Below are 19,284 nucleotides of genomic sequence, written 5' to 3' on the forward strand. Positions count from 1 at the left end.
ATTTCATTAGAAGCCCTGATTTACAGGGGGTTACACAACCCAAGAGTGAAAATATTTCCTGGCTGAAATTTGGAAAACTGTGGCTTTGTTTCATTTAGAAAAGTCTATTTTAACTACTGACTGGCCTCTCAGATCAGGTTATTTCACTAAATAACACCCACAAGACTACAAGCATAAAAATATATAATGCAAACCAAAATATATTTTAAGCCTCAATCATCAGAATAATTTGCCTGTGTAGACACACTGACCGAGATATTTGTCAATTTAAGATATTGGGTAAGTGTGGGTGTTTTTTCTTCCACCTCGACCGATAAAAAGAAATACGTTTTAAAGAACATTCACTGTTCGAGCTATTATTCACAAGTTATAATAAATCACTATTTAGTGAAATGAATCATAGTACTTGTGTGACTCCATTGAACAAGAATAGAAACTGTTGATAGTTTGTATTCATAGCACTCTACAAATTAACCAATTTCCATAGGGGTGTTTGAAATTTTAAGTGAACAAAATATTAATTTGCAGTGTCATATTCGTATTTTTGTTGATGACAAAAACATTCGAATTGTTTTGAATGTCAATCTTTTTTTTTTTTGTCTTTTCTCCTCTCCTCAAACTGCGTTATATTATTCTCTCACCAGAAAAATGCAGGTCCTTAGCTTTCTCGAATCTTTCCACATTGCAATGTGGCATGAACATCCAGTGTTAAATGGAAAATCCCAATCGATAATTATGTCATTTCATAACCGATACCTCGTTGCGCTTTTTTACCGAATATAGCTCTTGGGTATTGTGTATCTACCTATGCAGATAACTGTGGGTGGATTTTTGTGGGTGTGTGTTTGATTATTACAGGGCACTGCCGGCAGCCCGGCAATACCCAGCAACTTAAGTACAAAAATCCGTAAGAAAAAAGAAGTTGTGCTTCAACTTCCAATGACGTGTCCCGAGGAGCAGCTCGAAACCGTGATTTCAAAATGCTTGGCAAACTTGCGCCTACTCAACCCCAAACGTGCGGAGAGTCCCAGACCCAGGTGTCCATTATCATCAATTAGGGAGAGGCGACGGTGGACGCCGGGTGGCTTGGGGATAGAGGATTAGGAGGGTAGGAAGACGGATCTGGAGAAGACCCAAGGAGTTTACTCTCAGAAATCGGCGTCAAACTGCGACTTGGACGAGAACCAGACTTCTCGGGAAAGAAGCACGCTTGGGACACCAGGAGATGGACACGCACGCTCTGCAGTTCAGTTTGAGAATTCCGTTAACCAGAGCGAAAAACACACACACACACACAAGCAAACCAAAATAAACAAACTCTGTCCCTGGAAGCCCAGCTCCTGCCCGCCCCTACCTGGGTTGTGCACTTTGGGGCAAAGTTGGCAACGGGCTACCGAGTCCCAAAGCGGCGCGCTGGGGAGGGAGGTGAAGGGGAGGGGGGCGACCGTTAGCGGAGCGGAGTACAGGAGAACGTAGGGAGAGAATGCAAATCTCTCCCCTACCTCGACCCCGAATAGGGGGTGGACGGGGGCGAGATGCAGGGGGGCGGGAAGAAGGCGGGTGGGCGGGCAGGCTGCCTGCCCCTCCCCGAAATGACGCCACCCGTGCACTGGGCTTGGCCGTGGGTTCGTCCCTCCCCTGCCAGAGCCGCGAGGGGCGGCTGAGCCTCTCCCGTTCCGCGTCCCGCCCGGTCACCCACCCATGCCCCTACCATCCTGGGGCTGCGGATCGCACTTCCAGTCCCCCCTTTCCCGGCCGTTTTCGGAGATGGCCGGGGGGTCGGGCGGCGCGGGGGCGCAGCGTCGGCGGCCGGGATAGAAAAGGAAAGAGCTGAGGAAGGCGCCGAGAGGGGAATCCATCCAACTGGGGAGCGATGGAGCCGGGGCCGCCGGACGCCTGGGACCCGTACCGCCGGCCGGCGCGCCGGACGCAGTGGCTGGTGAGCGCGCTGGCGCACCACTACCGCCTAGACCGCGGCGTGGAGAACGAGATCGTGGTGCTGGCTACCGGACTGGACCAGTACCTGCAGGAAGTCTTCCACCACTTGGACTGCCGCGGCGACGGCCGGCTGCCCGGGGAGGACTTCCGCGTGCTGTGCAGGGTGTTGGGGCTCCGGGCCGGAGCCGGCGGCGGAGCGGGGAAGGTGGAGGGGGACGCGGAGGAGGAGCAGGAAAGGGGGAAGGAAGAAGAAGAAGAAGAGCGCGCGGCGCTGGGGGACGATCTGGCGCCGGAGCTCACCTTTCGCCAATTCCACGCCCGGCTCTGCGGCTACTTCAGCACTCGAGCCGGGCCGGGGGACAGTCGGCTGCCTGTGGGGCCCGAAAGCGAACACATCGAGACCCAGATCCGGCTGCGGAGCCCCCTGCGCCGTCGCCGGGACCGGCCCGGACCCGCCGCCTCCGCCGCCCCCGCCGGGCGCCATCGGAGCGCCAGCGCCGCCGCCGCCTCCTCCGGCTCCCCGGCCGCCGGGGACTGCTCTCGGGAGTGCTACGAGGAGGTGGTGGCCCTAGAGCAAGCGGAGGACAGGGTGGCAAAGCTGGAGGAGGAGAACGCCAGCCTGCGGGAGTTGGTGGAGGACATGCGGGCCGCCCTGCAGAGTAGCGATGCCCGCTGTCTGGCCCTTCAGGTGAGCGGGATCCGGCCGGGGCCAGGAGAGAGGGAGACTGGGGACCTTGGAAAGATGCAGCAGAAATACCCCGGGGCCTGCGTTTCCCTCCCACGTCCTCTCCCTTACTGCTTTCCCGGGGAGGCGAAAGCACTGCCCCCCACCTCAGAGGTGGCCGCCTCGTAGCGGGGCCGCCCGCAGGGGTTCTTTGGGGACCTCATTAAAGCGGGGGCGACTGGGAGGGTTAGGGGAGGCAACGGCGTTTCGATCTAACGAGGAAGAGTGGATGCAAGCCTCCACTACACAATATGAGAAGCACACGGTGTGCAGTAGCATTAAAAAAAAAAAAAAAGACGGCCGGGTGGCCCTGCCGATTGTCTAAGAGAGGTTGACTTGGGGGGTTTTCTCTTTCCGCGGTGAGTGAAGAAGCTGGCTCTGGGGAGAGTGTTCCGCTGTCGGTGTTTGTATCGGTTGAGAGATTGCCTTGCTGGACTGGGCGTTTGAAAGAATGAGAAGGAGAGCTGCCAAAGTGCTTTTCGACTGCTCATCTAGCCAGGCAGTTGTTAGCTATCTTTCCGTTTCGAAGTCATTTCCTTCGTAAATGACAGTGCTGATCGACGAAACGCTGGCCCCTAGAAGTGCTGTCCCACCCTTAGTGTTTCCGTTTAACGCAAGTATTCCGCTCTCCCCTGTTAAAGCAGTCTGTTATTCATTCAGTCGTATTTATTGAGCGCGTACTGTGTGCAAAGCACCGTACTGAGCGCTTGGGAGAGTGCAGTATAACAGTGAGCAGACACAGTCCCTGCCCACGAGCTTACTTTAGAGGCCAGGGGTCCCAACGAATTACTTATTTCATTTGTGACAGACCGCTTCGCCTTCAGAGTTTGGCAGTGGAGCCTCTCCCAGCGCTTGAGTTATTGGGCTGACTTTTAAAACCTATAGGACTAAAGTTTTTGTTTTTTTAACTTTAGAGGGGACCGTTTCTGCATACCTCTCACAACCAGTACAGTGCCCTGCACACACTAAGCGCTCAATAAATACTATTGAATGAACTAGTAGGACATCAAAATGTGTTTTAGAAACAATAACAGATTTGATTGTAAGATTCTTAAGGGCCGGGACTGTCTTAATTTTATTTTCCTCTCCCAAGTGCTTTGTACAGTGTCCTCCCACCCAGTAGGTGCTCAATAAAGCCATTGATCATTTTATAATAGTTCCTGGGCCCCAGAAATTTGAGAAATAGTTTCACTGGGCCCCAGAAATTTGACCCATTTCTCAGAAAAATGCTATGTGTGTTTAATATCTGGCCCATTTTTGAAATCTCGGCTGAGGCTAAAAGCCCCATATCCTCTCCTTTCTGGAAACATAGGACATAGTCCATTTATTTAACTTCAAATGTTAAGAATAAATCTCACTGATATCATCCAAATAAGAACTTCAGGTTCCAGACAATCTGGGCATGACCAATCTGAAATTTAGTTCTGGAGCCTTTTCGTCATCATCATTAAATATATTTATTGTGCACCTACCTGAGCGGACCCCAGTACTGGGCACTTGGGAACAGAAAACAGTGAAGTAAAAGAAATGGTTCCTGCCCTGAGGAATTTACTGCTTATTGGAGAGGACAAACAGGTAGGAATTGCCAGACATACAACAGCTATAAGTAAAATCAGTCTAGTACAACAGTAAACAGACACATTCTCTGCCCACAGCGAGCTTGCAGTCTAGAGGGGTGGAGACAGACATTAATATAAATAAATTACAGATATGTACATAAGTGCCGTGGGGCTGGAAGCAGGGCAGGACAAAGGAAGCAAGTCAGGGCAATGCAGAAGGAAGTGGGAGAAGAGAAAAGGGGTGCTTAGGGAAGGCCTTTTGGAGGAGATGTGCCCTCAAGGATTAAGAGTAAGTGTCTGCCGGATTTGAGGAAAGAGGACATTCCAGGCCAGAGGCAGGACATGGGCGAGGGGTAGGCGGTGAGATAGACGACACTGAGGCACAATGAGAAGGTTAGCTTTAGAGAAGCGAAGTGTGCGGACTGGGTTGTAGTAGGAGAGTAGCGAGGTGAGGTAGGACGGAACAAGGTGATTGAGTGCTTTAAAGCTAGTGGTGAGGAGTTTTTTTTTTTGATGAGGAGGTGGATGGGCAACCACTGGAGTTTCTTGAGGAGTGGAGAAACATGTCCTGAGCGTTTCTGTAGAAAAGTGATCTGGGCAGCAGAGTGAAGTATGGACTGGAGTGGGGAGAGACAGGAGGCTGGGAGGTCAGCAAGGAGGTCAGTAATCCAAGCGGGATAAAATGAGTGATTGTATTAACTTACGAGCAGTTTGGATGGAGAGAAAAGGGCAGATTTTAGTGATGTTGTGAAGGTGGGACTAACAGGATTTAGTGATGGATTGAATAGGTGGGGATCCTTTCCTGCCTTAACTCTGCCCTCTCCTCCGCCAGGCAAAACTACTTTTCTTCCCTCATTGACGCCCATGCCCGTCACCCCTGCCAATTGTTCCGGACTTTTAATTCTCTCCTCAGGCCCCCTATTCCTCCCCCTCCCCCATCTCTCACCCCCAACGATCTGGCCACCTCCTTCATCACGAAAATTAACACAGTCAGGTCTGAGCTCCCCAGTCACCCCTTCTCCTCCTGCTCCCCCGTCACCCTCTCCCCTACTTTCCCATCCTTCCCTGCAGTATCCTCAGAGGAGATCTCCTCCCTCCTCGCAAGTGCCACCCCCTCCACCTGTGCTTCGGACCCCATTCCCCCTCACCTTATAAAAACCGTCGCCCCTTCCCTCCTCCCTTCCTTAACTTCTATCTTTAACCGCTCACTCTCCAATGACTTCTTCCCCTCTGCCTTCAAACATGCCCATGTCTCCCCCATCCTAAAAATACCCTCTCTCGACCCCACTTCCCCTTCCAGTTATCACCCTATCTCCCTCCTACCCTTCCTTTCCAAACTCCTAGAACGAGACAGCTACACTCGCTGCCTTGAACTCCTCAACTCCAACTCTCTCCTGGAGCCCCTCCAATCTGGCTTCCGTCCCCTCCACTCTACCGAGACTGCTCTCTCAAAGGTCACCCATGACCTCCTTCTTGCCAAATCCAATGGCTCCTATTCTATCCTAATCCTCCTTGACCTCTCAGCTGCCTTTGACACTGTTGACCATCCCCTCCTCCTCCACACCTTATCTCACCTTGGCTTCACGGACTCCGTCCTCTCCTGGTTCTCCTCCTATCTCTCTGGCCGTTCATTCTCGGTCTCTGCAGGCTCCTCCTCCCCCTCCCATCCTCTAACTGTAGGGGTTCCTCAAGGGTCAGTTCTTGGCCCTCTTCTGTTCTCCATCTACACTCACTCCTTTGGTGAACTCATTCACTCCCACAGCTTCAACTATCATCTCTATGCAGATGACACACAAATCTACATCTCCTCCCCTGTTCTCTCCCCCTCCCTTCAGGCTCGTATCTCCTCCTGCCTCCAGGACGTCTCCACCTGGATGTCTGCCCACCACCTAAAACTCAACATGTCCAAAACTGAGCTCCTTATCTTCTCTCCCAAGCCCTGTCCTCTTCCTGACTTCCCTGTCACTGTGGACGGTACAACCATCCTTCCCGTCTCTCAAGCCCCTCAACCTTGGTGTCATCCTTGACTCAGCTGTCTCATTCACCCCCCACACCAATCCATCACCAATGCCTGCCAGTCTCACCTTTACAATATCACCAAGATCTGCCCTTTCCTCTCCATCCAAATGGCTAACGTACTGGTACAAGCTCTCATAATATCCCGACTGGATTATTGTGTCAGCCTTCTCTCTGATCTCCCTTCCTTCTGTCTCTCCCCACTCCAGTCTATTCTTCATTCCGCTGCCCGGCTCATCTTCCTGCAGAAACGCTCTGGGCATGTCACTCCCCTCTTTAAAAACTCCAGTGGTTGCCTATCAACCGCTGCATGAAACAAAAACTTCTCAATCTGGGCTTCAAGGCTCTCCATCACCTTGCCCCCTCCTACCTCACCTCCCTTCTCTCTTTCTACTGTCCACCCTGCACGCTCCGCTCCTCTGCCGCTCACCTCCTCACCGTCCCCCCGTTCACGCCTATCCCGCCGTCAACCTCTGGCCCACGTCCTACCGCTGTCCTGGAATGCCCTCCCTCCTCACCTCTGCCAAACTACCTCGCTTCCCCTCTTCAAGGCCCTACTGAGAGCTCACCTCCTCCAAGAGGCCTTCCCAGACTGAGCTTCCCCTTTTCCCTCTGCTCCCTCTGCTCCCTCTCTGCTCCCCCTCCGCCCTCTGCTCCCTCCCTCTTCCCCCCTTCACCTCCCCTCAGCTAAACCCCCTTTCCCTCTACTCCCCCACTCCCTTCCCCTCAGCACTGTGCTCATTTGTATATATTTTATTACCCTATTTATTTTGTTAATGAGGTGTACATCCCCTTGATTCTGTTTATCGTGATTATGTTGTCTTGTTTTTGTCCGTCTGTCTCCCCCGATTAGACTGTAAGCCCATCATTGGGCAGGGATTGTCTCTGTTGCCGAATTGTACATTCCAAGCGCTTAGTACAGTGCTCAGCACATAGTAAGCACTCTATAAATACTATTGAATGAATGAAGGATAAGGCCAAGGCTATGGGCTTGTGAGACAGGAAGGAAGGTGGTGCCGTCTACAATTGATGGGAAAGTTAGGGGAAGGTGAGGTGATGGAAGAACATCCAAGTAGAGATGTCTTGAAGGCAGGAGGAAATGCAAGACTGTACAGAGGGAGAGAGATCAGGGCTGGCAATGTAGATTTGGTTATCATCCGCATAATAGTGGCAGCTGAAGCCATGGGAGCGAATGAGTTTTCCAAGGGAGTGGATATAGATGGAGAATAGAAGGGGACTCAGAACTGAACCTTGAGGGACCCCACACCTGGGGGTTAGGAGGCAGAGGAGGAGCCCACGAAGAAGACTGAGAATGAATGGCCAGAGAGATAAGAGGAGAACCAGAAGAGGACAGTGTCAGTGAAGCCAAGGTTGGAGGTGGTCGACAGTGTCGAAGGCAGCTGAGATGTCAAGGAGGATTAGGATGGAGTAGAGGCTGTTGGATTTGGTAAGAAGTAGAGAAGCAGCATAGCATAGGAGATAGAGCACGGGCCTGGGAGTCAGAAGGTCATGGGTTACAATCCAGGCTCTGACACTTGTCTACTGTGTGACGTTGGACAAGCCACTTTGCTTCTCTGTGCCTCAGTTACCTCAACTGTAAAATGGGGATTGAGACTGTGAGCTCCACATGGTCCAACCTGATTTGCTTGTATCCACCCCAGCACTTAGAACAGTGCCTGGCACATAGTAAGCACTTAACAAATACCATAAAAATAATAAAAAATCATTGGTGACCTTTGAGAAGGTGGTTTCTGTGGAGCGAAGAGAACAGAAGCCAGATTGGAGGGGGTCAAGGAGAGGATTCGAGACGAGGAATTTGAGACAGCAGGTGTAGGGAGTGGATTTTGAGAGGAGGCAGGAGATCTCCTCTAGAGATACTCCTGGGAAAGATGGGAGAGTTGAAGAAGGGGCAAGAGGGAGGAAGGACTGAGGAGGGTTAGGGGAGATTTTAGGGAGCTCACACCTGATAGCGTCAATTTTCTTAATAAAGTAACTGGCCAGGTCACTGGGGGCAAGGGATGGGGCAGAGGCTGATAGAGGGCCTGAGGAGGGAGTTAAATATCTTGGAACAGCGGGAGAGGATGATGGGCATGGGTGTCTACAAGAGTGGAGAAATAATTTTGCTGGGCAGAGTTAAAGCACGCAAGGATAAAGCAGCGTGGCTCAGTGGAAAGAACATGGGCTTTGGAGTCAGGGCTCATGAGTTCGAATCCCAGCTCTGCCACTTGTCGGCTGTGTGACTGTGGGCAAGTCACTTAACTTCTCTGTGCCTCAGTTCCCTCATCTGTAAAATGGGGATTAAGACTGTGAGCCCCACGTGGGACAACCTGATTCCCCTATGTCTACCCCAGCGCTTAGAACAGTGCTCGGCACATAGTAAGTGCTTAACAAATACCAACATCATTATTATTATTATTATTATTGTTATTATAAACTTGAAGTGGACCAAGTCAGCATGATATTTAGATTTCCTCCAGCAGCACTCTGCAGCTCGTGCACAGGAGCGAAGGAGGCACACTGTGCAGGTGATCCAGGGCTGTGGGCTAGTGGTATGATAGCACCTTCACAGACTAGGTGCTCAATAAATACTTTTGTAATTCTTTTTTAAAAAGTAGGTGCCACTTGCTGCTTGTCATAGCCTTTCTAGCCTTGTTTTTGACTCAACCAAACACTTGTATTTCTCATAGCACTTCAGCAAAATTCAACTGGATTGATGAGCATCTCAAGCTTTTTAACCCCTTCTTATTTTTGCCCTCCCCACGTCCTCTCATTATTGGCCCGGATGGTCAAAGGGAGATCGTACTCTCCCAGCACAAGCAAATGACAGGAAAGACAGAGCTACTAATGCCACTAAAAATTAACAGTAAATCCTCACACTTCTAGGCCAATAACGAGGCACATTCAAATTGACTGAAATATTCAGTTGGGAAAATTACGATGGCCGAGGGCTGACTGGCACGACCAGAGAATGTATTTCCCTCTTGGGCTAGACTTTCCAGTCTCTATCCTTCTGCCTGGTGAATATGCACACTCCAAATAATAATAATAGTGGGCTTTGTTAGGCACTTATTATGTACCAAAGCACTGTACTAAGTGCCGGGGTAGATACAAGATAATCAGGTTGGACACAGTCCCTGTCCCACATGGGGTTCACAGTCGAAGTGGGAGGTAGAACAGGTTCAAGGAACTGAGGCCTCCAAATGAAAGTAACATGCGGTCCAAATGAAAGCCTGTGTGTTATTAAAATTGAAAATCTGCTAGGCAGTATTCAAAATGTAGAGGGACCTGCATGTTTCAAAGTATATAGGTTAGAAAAATTAGTTCCAATAATTCCCTATAAAGTAGTCTTCAACCTTCACAACATCGCTAAAATTCACCCTTTCCTCTCCATCAAAACTGCTACCATGTTAATCCAGACATCTTATCCTGCCTTGATTACTGTATCAGCCTCCTTGCTGACCTTCCCGCCTCCTTTCTCTCCCACTCTAGTCCATACTTCACTCTGCTGCCCAGATGATTTTTCTACAAAAAACATTCAGTCCATGTTTCCCCACTCCTCAGGAACCTCCAGTGGTTGCCCATCCATCTCCACATCAAGCAGAAACTCCTTTCCATTGACTTTAAAGCGCTCAATCACCTTACCTCACTGCTCTCCTGCTACAGCCCAGCCCGCACACTTCACTCCTCTAATGCCAACCTACTCACTGTACCTGGATCTCGTCTATCTCGCCACCGACCTCTTGCCCACATATCCTGTCTCTGGCCTAGAATGTCCTCCCTCTTCATATCTGACAATCACTCTCTGCACCTTCACAGCCTTACTGAAGTCACATCTCATTCAAGAGGCCTTCCCTGACTAAGCCCTCATTTCCTCTTCTCCCATTCCCTTCTACATCACCCTTGTGCTTGGATTTGCTCCCTTTATTCACCCAACCCTCAGCCCCACAGCACTTATGTACATATCCATAAATTTATTTATTTATATTAATGTTTGTCTTCCCCTCTAGACTGTAAGCTCGTTGTGGGCAGAGAACATGTCTACCAACTCTGTATTATACTCTCCCAACGCTTGGTACAGTGCTCTGCATACAATATGCACTTAATAAATACGATTGATAATCTGTTCCTTTCCTCCTGCTTGGGACTCCCTTTCTCCTCAAATCCACCAACAACCTGAACAGGCACAGAAGGTAATTCTCCACTTTATCTGGTCACTCCACTTGACCTGTGGCCCAAGTAAAGCTTCCCATGAAAAGTCAAAGTGACTTTGGTCATTCTGCTGCTTCTGAAGTGATATAGCAAACATCCTAAACTGTCAGTTAAGATTTGGGAATAGGGTTTGCACGAGAGCCAGGAAAGTTCTCATCAGCTGTTTTCTCTGGTGCTGGTCAGAAGGAGAGTTGTCGGGTGGGGGGCGGTGCTGAAGCAACGAACTGGGAATTAACAATACAAGCTTTCCTCTTCCATTCCTATGCACAGGTAGGACTGTGGAAGAGTCATGCCAGTCACAAGAAGGATGGCAGCTGCTTTCTTGGGAACGGGACGCCATTAAGTCACGATAAGCCTCAGACCACCAAGGGCTTGCAGAGCATCCTAAAGGAAGTGGAACTAATCCGTAGCTCCAGAGATGAGCAGATTGAAGAGGCGATTAGGATCAATCAGGAACTGGAAAAGGAGCTGAAGCAGACCCAAGAAGCCCTGGCCACCTCCGAGGACCATAACCGCCTCCTCAAAAGGGAGCAGGCAGAGATGAGGAAGAAGGTGGAGGAAGCCAGGCAGACTGTGTTGAACAGCCTGGGGAAGGTAAAAAAGCTGGAAGCAAGAGCAAATAAAGTGCCACATCTACAGATCTGCATCCAGCAGCTGGAATCAGAGGTGCAGTATTACAGGTGAGCTGGGAGTCATGGACCAACAGGACAACTCAGAGTGGAAAGTAGTCAGACTCAATCGGTCTTTTTATTGAATCTGCTGGTGGGTCTGTCATGTTAGTGGTACATCGAAGGAACTAACTTTTACTTCAGCAGAAGCAAAATAGTCATGTTATTCCTCCTTAGGATCTGTGGCAGACGATCATTGATTCAATCGTATTTATTGAGCGCTTATGGGTAACCTTGCCCCCTCCCTGCCTCTTAGGGAGACAGAAGTAAAGGTCACCTAAGCTATCAGCATAACAGTTGCACTGGAGAATCACCTCCTTGGGTTAAGGAAGAGCTTTTATCCCAATTTAGCTCCCTTCTAAACAGCCTCTCCTTTATCCAGTTCTCTCCGCCCCCTTAGTTTAATGCCACCAAACATGATCTATTAGCAACTGAGAGAACATCAAAGAGGAGCCAGTTTAGCTACTGACCAAGAATGAATGTTTTAACAACCGCATCTAAAAGCCAAAATGAATGACTTTGTTGGACTGGGTTGAGTTTAAGAGCCAGTCTTTCACTCAGGGTGTGAAATCACTAGCCCCATGTCTTGTCTGTCAGTTTATAATGAGTTCTGGCTGCTTTGTTTGGACTTTGGAGTGGAGAGAAATGAGTTTAAAGCCATTCTGCAGTACAAGATTAAAACTGAAAGAAAAAACATATTTTCCAGGCAGACTATAGAACATATGATACAGTGGAGTTTCAGCCAATGAGAGGTAATATCCTTCTAGCCAGAGACAGAAAACTCCACTTGCCTGAGATATTGAAACATTATTTGCTGGACTTGCTGGGTCCCCCATGTCTACTCCTAAGCTTTCGTCTCCTGCAGCCATGCCTTTCCCAAAGTTTGGAGCTCCTTCTTTAGAAGGCAGTATGTGGGTTAGATACCAATTGGGGATTTTAATTTGCCTGGGCATTGAGCAAATTGGGCAGCGACACCTGCTGTCTCTATACCAGTTCAGAGCTCCACTTGTCATAAATCAATTCTATTTTATTCCAAGTGAATTTAACACTCATGATACATGCTGAGTTAGCAGCTCTGCAAATGGAAACCAAAGTTCTTCACTTATACATGCACCCACTTCTACAATGTGAAGATTGCATTCTTGCAGAACCCCACATTAAGGAAAAGTTGCTTTGTGGCGCTCTTATTAGGAACAAGGCACCAGAGAAATCTAAATTTAACAAATTATTATTGGGGAAACTGAGCCATTGAGAAAGAAAATAGGGTTCTCCGGACCACCTAGTAATTCAGTATGAGATCTGGGAAATCAGGATCCTTTACTCTCTCCTTTTCCTCTATCTTTTATAGAACATTCCCAGGGGAAAAAAGCAAGTTAGCCACCCTTAGGAACAGTACAATAATTAAAATTATATGCCTCACACCTTTACGTTATCAAATGGTAATGTGCCTGTCCTCTCTTTTATTTTTTAATTCAGAAAGATGATCGCAGATGTTGATTGGTTTTTAACAGAATCTAACTGCAGTATTAATGGTAGTCTTTAAAGGCGGATGTTAATTTTTTTTTTAGCGTATTACTAGCAACAACAAAAATTTTTGTTTAAGAATGTACATAAAAATACAATTTTTGGTAGTGACTTGGAAAGTAATTTTACCAAGTAGGGCTATTCAAGTTATATGGGTCAGAGCCAGAGATCAGACAGTGTCACCAGTGCTCCTAACCTCCAAGGGCTTATTTCAGAGTACCTTCATTATTCTTCAGTATTTACAGAATCTAACAGACCAGAATTCTTTTCTCTGTGGATTACACAGTAGGTCCACTGCACATATTCACAGCACCAGGGAAAGTGGGAGCCAGGCCTGCCATTTTCAGTCCTTTTTGTCTTAAGGTGATCAGTGGGAGTTTATTAGGCGGTTTCCAGATGACGCCCACAAATCCCAAACCTGCATGCTGACTGAGGCTGAGAGGAGAGAAAGACCTCTCCTGTTGGTGATTTTAGGGAGCAACTGAGGCTGGGTCACATTGTGTCTGAGTTACCATTCCTGATGCAGAGCAGGAAATCATGGACTGGATAATATTCAGCTTCTATTTCCATCCTTGAGTGAGGCAGAGATAAGTTTCAGTTCCACAAGGAACCTCTCTTTTGTGGGGCCCTTCTGAGGTTAGGGGGGCTACACTCATGTGCAGTAGACCCCAGTGATTTAGATGAGTACCGAACATCCTGTACCCAAGGACTCCTGGCTGACAAATTCCTAGGGGAATTTGTGTCGCAGGTCCCAAACTGACACAGAATAACCCAGGAGGGTCTCCAACTCAACAGGCCCCTGCAAACCTATGGATTCTCAAGCACTTAGTACAGCACACTGCACACAATGGGCCCTCAATATATTCCCTTACTATAACCTGGGCTCCTAGAACAGGCCCATCTCACCAATCCAGGGATCCGCCCATGAAGAAAACTCTCTGAGGGAGCTCCAGGCCAGCTCTGGGAGCATCAGGAGGGAAACCTCAATCCAAAGAACCATTAGTTTACTACTTCTATCTTCCTGGGATTAAACCTTGAATTTCTAGATTAAAAAAAATCCTAAGTAAAGCTATTCTCTCATCTCCAAAGATCAACCTCTCTATGGGATCTTGGCAAGCCTTTATTTGCTTCATGCCTTGAGACAATAACTGCATTCGCACTGGACAAAGCCAGTGACAGGCTTGTAAAAACTTCACAGATGTTAAGTGCATTTTAATGACCTTAATGACATCTGTCGCACTGGCCTGTTAACAGTTCGGGAGATTTGTTACCAGTGCGTTTTTGGCCCAATTCAGCAAGACAGACAGAAAATCACAAGATTGGGCTCCCAGGAACAGGATGTCTTTGTCATAATAATAATAACGATGGTGTTTGTTAAGCACTTACTATGTGTCAAGCACTGTTCTAAGCACTGGGGTAGATACAAACTAAGTAGGTTGGACACAGTTCCTGTCCCACAAGGGGCTTACCATCTTAATCCTCATTTTACAGATGAGGTAACTGAGACACAGAGAAATTAAGTGACTTGCCTAAGGTCACAAAGCAGACAAGTGGCGGAGTCAGGATTAGAACCCAGGACCTTCTGACTTCCAGGCCCATGCTCTCTCCACTAGGCAGTGCTGCTTCATGTCATGACATTGTGTCCAGGGACCAAAGCCCCCGATTGGTCTGCGAGTCTGCCTGTTTGTTGGACCACTGCTGCCCAGGGATACTAGGGGCTCTGAGCTGCTCCCATCATTCTGTCCCCAGCCTGCCTGGACATTGGCGGCTGTTCTGAGGGGAGAAGATTAGATCAAACATGGAACTATTGATTCATGGCTCCAAAAATGTTAGTCCTGTCTCCATGGTGTAATCCCCATTTCTGTTAGCTTTCCCTGTGTAAATTCCCATGAAAAATATGCCTGGCCCATGTGGAACAGCCATTGATACATACTCCTCACAGTTCTTTCTGGTATTTTAAATAGGTAGAGGCCCTGAGTACTGGATCGGATTGTTGACTCTCCCTTTGCAGGAGACCTTTACTAAAGAAGCAGGTTCTAAAGTAGTTTCCTTCTTTTGTCTGGAGACCCCTTTGGGGCTGTGGAAACTAACCAAATCCAGTTAGTTTCTAATAGGTGATGGACAGTGATTAGCTCCCCATCATTTATGCCTGTGAATGTTTGTTTATAAGACTTCTCACTAAGTCTCCCAATTTTCTCCCAACTAGGCTTGCCTTGTTTGATGAGTCTGAGAGTAATTCTCCACGAGCACAATAGCAATGTCACTTAGAGGGAATGCTGCCTATTCAGACCAGCGGACCTGGATTTGCTCAGCCTTAGTGTTTCCTTAAGTCTATTTGTTGCACACAGTACTGTCACTTAGCAACCTCCGCTTTCATCCACACCTTCCAGGGGCAAAAACACTAATTCCAGGCTGCCCTGAGACCACTGGGTTTGTCTTGTGACCTGTCCCTCTAAAAGCCTAATAAGAAACCTGGATGAGTTAGCTATTTTGTGTAGTAAGTGACCATGTATCTCAACATCGAGTGTAACTTTTTTTTTTTTTTAATGTTTTCTTACATCTATTTGTGGAAACTTGGGGTCTCGGGCCGGGGTAGAAATTTCCAATAGGGCTTCCAGCTTTTTTGTGTCTGAGAAACTGGTTTCATCAACTTCCAGCCTCCCTTTCTGGGGAGCCGGCATTCTACTTCTAACACGGATTCAGGCACCTTTTGGGGTGAATGGGCAGGTCTTTCTAGAAGGAGCATTAGGTTTCTTGCTGGACCAACTTCCTAAAGCCTCTAATGTTTTAATAATGGTTTCCTGTTTTTGTAGCTTATCATCTCACTGGATGAAGATAAGCAGTCTGAATTTATAGCTGCTCTGTGCCATGGCACTTTCTCTCTTTACAAAGGGCAAATCGGTCTCTGTGTTTCCAAAAATAAGAGAGAACAACTGTAGGTAAAACATGACTGTTTTCTAAGCTGTTTTTGCATGTTTGGTACTACTTTTGCTATTCTTGGAGAACAGGATCCCTGCTGATTATAACTGAGGGGGAATTCAAGAAAGAAAGGTAGCTTGCATACTTTCAAAAGCCCTTTTGAACTACTTAATCCCACTTGCTGACAGCAAATACACATGCACAGCCACCCTCTTTACTGTATGGACAGAGAGTCTGGATGCATAGTGTCCTGCATTCAGTGTTCACCTAGGAGAGTCAGGACATTTTCCAGGTACATTGAGGGTCACATGAGAAATTGCAGTAATTCAATGCCAACTGAGCAAGAATCAGCCTAGCCCGAAAGTTGGCAGTGAGAGAAATTGAATGTAGAATATGGCTCACTGATCATGGAAAGATAAGGAGGGACAGGTTAGAGTCGAAGATTGGGTTAGGACAAGTTTTCAGATGTTGACTCCTATATCAGAAGAGTGTGTGGTAATCCACATGTTTGCTGCCTGGACCCTAGAGTGTCTGCCTTCAAAGGTCAGATCAGTGGCCTAAGGTCTGTGTACCTGTGGAGTCAGGTATAGACACAAAACAGATCTGGAAATGGAGGGAAAAGTCAGACCAAGCCAGGGAGAGGGACAGTTACAGAAAAAGAGATAGGCATGAGAAGAGCTGGGAATGGCGAGGGCAGCAGGGATGGAGGAAGGGACCAGGGATAAGGAGGAAGATGGAAAGTGAAAAGGAGGGTGAGTTGGAAAAGTGTAAGAGAGAGATAGCGATGAAATAGGAAATTTTACTTGTGGAATCTGCAGTGTTTCGCATTCGAAGGTTGATATTTATTTACAATCTACTTTTTCTCTATGGCGAAACATTGAATAGGAGTTCTAGTACCTCTGGTAATGGAAGATATGAAAAATCCATAGCAGGTGTTTAACAAACGTCAACAGCAGGAGAGCAGCGTCTAGGCTGGGAAAAGACATGGAGGAGATTTTTGATTGTTGCTCCATCACCTCCAAACAGCTGTCTAGAACCCCTCAACTCCAGGCTCCAGGACTGACTTGATTGGGCAGTTGTATTTAAAGACATTAGAATTCCCCTAGCCTTCTTTTCTTTAGCTCAATAGAAATGACCTAAGATCCTATGTAATTGGAAGGGGGTGGGTGGGGAGTTGTTTATCTGGGCAGGGTTTGGTTTGATCCATCCAAGAGGTTGCCGATATCTCAGAAGTCCTGTCAGCGAGTTGTTTCAGGCAATTTCCACTGTAGCAAAATCATTTGTTCTTTATTCTGGAGGAATCACTGGGTTTGAGGAAAAAGCACTATCTATAAGAATGAATGCATCTTGAAGAATGAATGAATGAATGAGTGATGATATTTGTTAAGTGCTTACTATGTGCCAAGTACTGTTCTAAGCGCCAATAGAGTCAAGGTTATCAGGTTGTTGCAGTTGGCGCTCATAGTCTTAATCACCATTTTACAGATGAGGTAACTGAGGCACAGAGAAGTTAAGTGACTTGCCCAAAGTCACACAGCTGACAAGTGGTAGAGCTGGGGTTAGAACCCATGACCTCTAACTCCTAAGCCCGTGTTCTTTCCACTAAACCACGCTGCTTCTCTTTAAGAGCAGAGCAATATAATCCAGTGAGTGAGATCACTCCAGAAAAGCCCCAGGAAACTTGCAGGATGTTTCTTTAAGAAAATGCAGTGACTGTTTTATTCTCATCTTAATCTAGAAAAGAGTGTGGCAGTATGAAGCCATACGTTTATGATTAATGACCTAGAGGCACTGAGTGGAAAAATACCCAAAAAACCTCAAATCAATCTGATGTTCAGTAAATACCTTCAGTGTCACATGTGGTCAGGATACTTCAGTCATTAATCTAAATGTTAATTTTTAATGTAGGTTGATTAGTTAACCAGATGTTATCAGAAACATCTGCCAGTCAGTCAGTTGTATTTGAGGCTTAGTGTGTTCCGAGCACTGTACAATACAACAGTAAACAGATACATCTGTGTTCACATCTGTGAACACCAACATCCATCCTGCTGCTCATCCGCAGGGCCTGCAGAAGTTCCAAGGAGGAAACTAGTGGGGTGAGCTTTGGGAATGAGTGACAGGGAGACTGAGGAGAGACCAGTAGGACTAGGTGCTCAATGAGCAGCAGTGTGCCTGGTAGAGCAAAGGCTTGGGAGTCAGAGGACCTGGATTCTAATCCTGGCTCTGCCACTTGCCTGCTGTGTGACCTTGAGCAGGTCACTTCACTTCTCTGGGCCTCAGTTTCTTCACCTGTAAAATGAGGATTCAATACCTGTTCTCCCTTCCTTGTTTGTGCCTGACCTGATTATCTTCTGTCTGCCCCAGCACTTAGTACAGTGTTTGGCACAATGTAAGTGCTTAACAAACACCAATAATATTATTATCGGAATAATAACCAGTCCTCCTGCCTCTTTGCCCTAGCTGTTTTTTCTACTGCTGCTCCACTGTCCCCACCATCCCATCCCCACTCACACATTTTCCCTTCCCCCCCGCCTCTCTCCTCACCCCCACTGTTCCCCTGTTTCTCTTCCTAGTTCATTCCCTCTCTCCCCATACCCCTATCTCTTAACCTCTCTCCTATGATGGAACACTTAATCTATTCACCTATCCAGAGAATTTAAAACCACCCAATTGGTTAAATAGGCCAATCTGTGAATCAGTGGTTTTTAGTTGGATTCATCCTGCCAAACATCATTAAACAGGCTTTAAAAATCCACAAGTACTGTGTACCCTCTCAGATGTGAGCCGATTCAGGAGACATGATATCAGTAGCATCACAGTTCAAGTCCAGGTTCAAAGAAAATATCTCCTTCCCAGGCCGTTAGGCTAAGAAAAGCAAGGAAGGACAAAGACACACAAATGCCTGCTTTGCCTGAGAAAAAATGACTTCTGTGGAAATGATGCATGAACGGCATTTCCTATTAGAGAGTGGATACTCCTTACTTGAAATCAGATGGGGAGCATCCTTATTACAGGGGTCCCAGGGTTACCTTAGGGGCCAGGAACTGGGTCAATCATTGAACTTGCAGTGAGAAGCAGCTTGGCTTAGTGGAAAGAGCACAAGTCTGGGAGTAATAATAATAATGATGTTGGTATTTAAGTGCTTACTATGTGCAGAGCACTGTTCTAAGCGCTGGGGTAGATACAGGGTAGTCAGGTTGTCCCACGTGAGGCTCACAGTCTTAATCCTCATTTTACCGATGAGGGAAGAATGAGTAAGAAGACCTGGGTTCAAATTGTGACTCCACCACTTGTCTTCTGTGTGACCTTGATCAAGTCACTTATCTTCAATACCTGTTTTCCCTCGCACTTAGACTGTGAGCCCCATGTGGGACCTGATTATCATGTTTCTACCCCAGTGCTTAGAACAGTGCTTGACAGAGTAAGCACTTAGTACCACAATTATTATTATTATTTATGACCCCCAAGGCCCAGCCTACAATATTGAGAACATACTGTGTATAGAACACTACTTAGTGCTTGAGAGAATATAATAAAAGTAAAAGACACAGTTCTAGCCCAAAGGTGCTTATAATCTGATGAGGGAGTCAGGCAGACACAGATGGTGTACATGGAATGGGTGCAGGAGAAAAAGCAAGTTAATAGAAAAACCCAGTAGCAGATGAAGTAGGGAAGAGGGTTATAGGCAGAAACCAGAGTGGCCAATTTCATCTCTTCCTACATT

At 47.4% G+C, this 19,284-nt stretch overlaps 1 protein-coding gene across 1 annotated transcript in view; it reads left to right on the forward strand.

The window, feature by feature from the left end:
* The first annotated feature begins 1,683 nt into the window (after positions 1-1,683).
* The window catches only part of EFCC1 (EF-hand and coiled-coil domain containing 1), a 75,639-nt gene continuing 58,038 nt past the window's right edge, over positions 1,684-19,284 (forward strand). Inside the window, exons 1-3 of the mRNA XM_039910405.1 lie at positions 1,684-2,410; positions 2,513-2,626; positions 10,717-11,126. Coding sequence (XP_039766339.1) covers positions 1,874-2,410; positions 2,513-2,626; positions 10,717-11,126 — 1,061 coding nt within the window. The 5' untranslated portion in view covers positions 1,684-1,873. The remainder of the gene's footprint in view (positions 2,411-2,512; positions 2,627-10,716; positions 11,127-19,284) is intronic.

Source organism: Ornithorhynchus anatinus, chromosome X1 (genome assembly GCF_004115215.2).
Source record: "Ornithorhynchus anatinus isolate Pmale09 chromosome X1, mOrnAna1.pri.v4, whole genome shotgun sequence".
Taxonomy (NCBI): Eukaryota; Metazoa; Chordata; class Mammalia; order Monotremata; family Ornithorhynchidae; genus Ornithorhynchus; species Ornithorhynchus anatinus.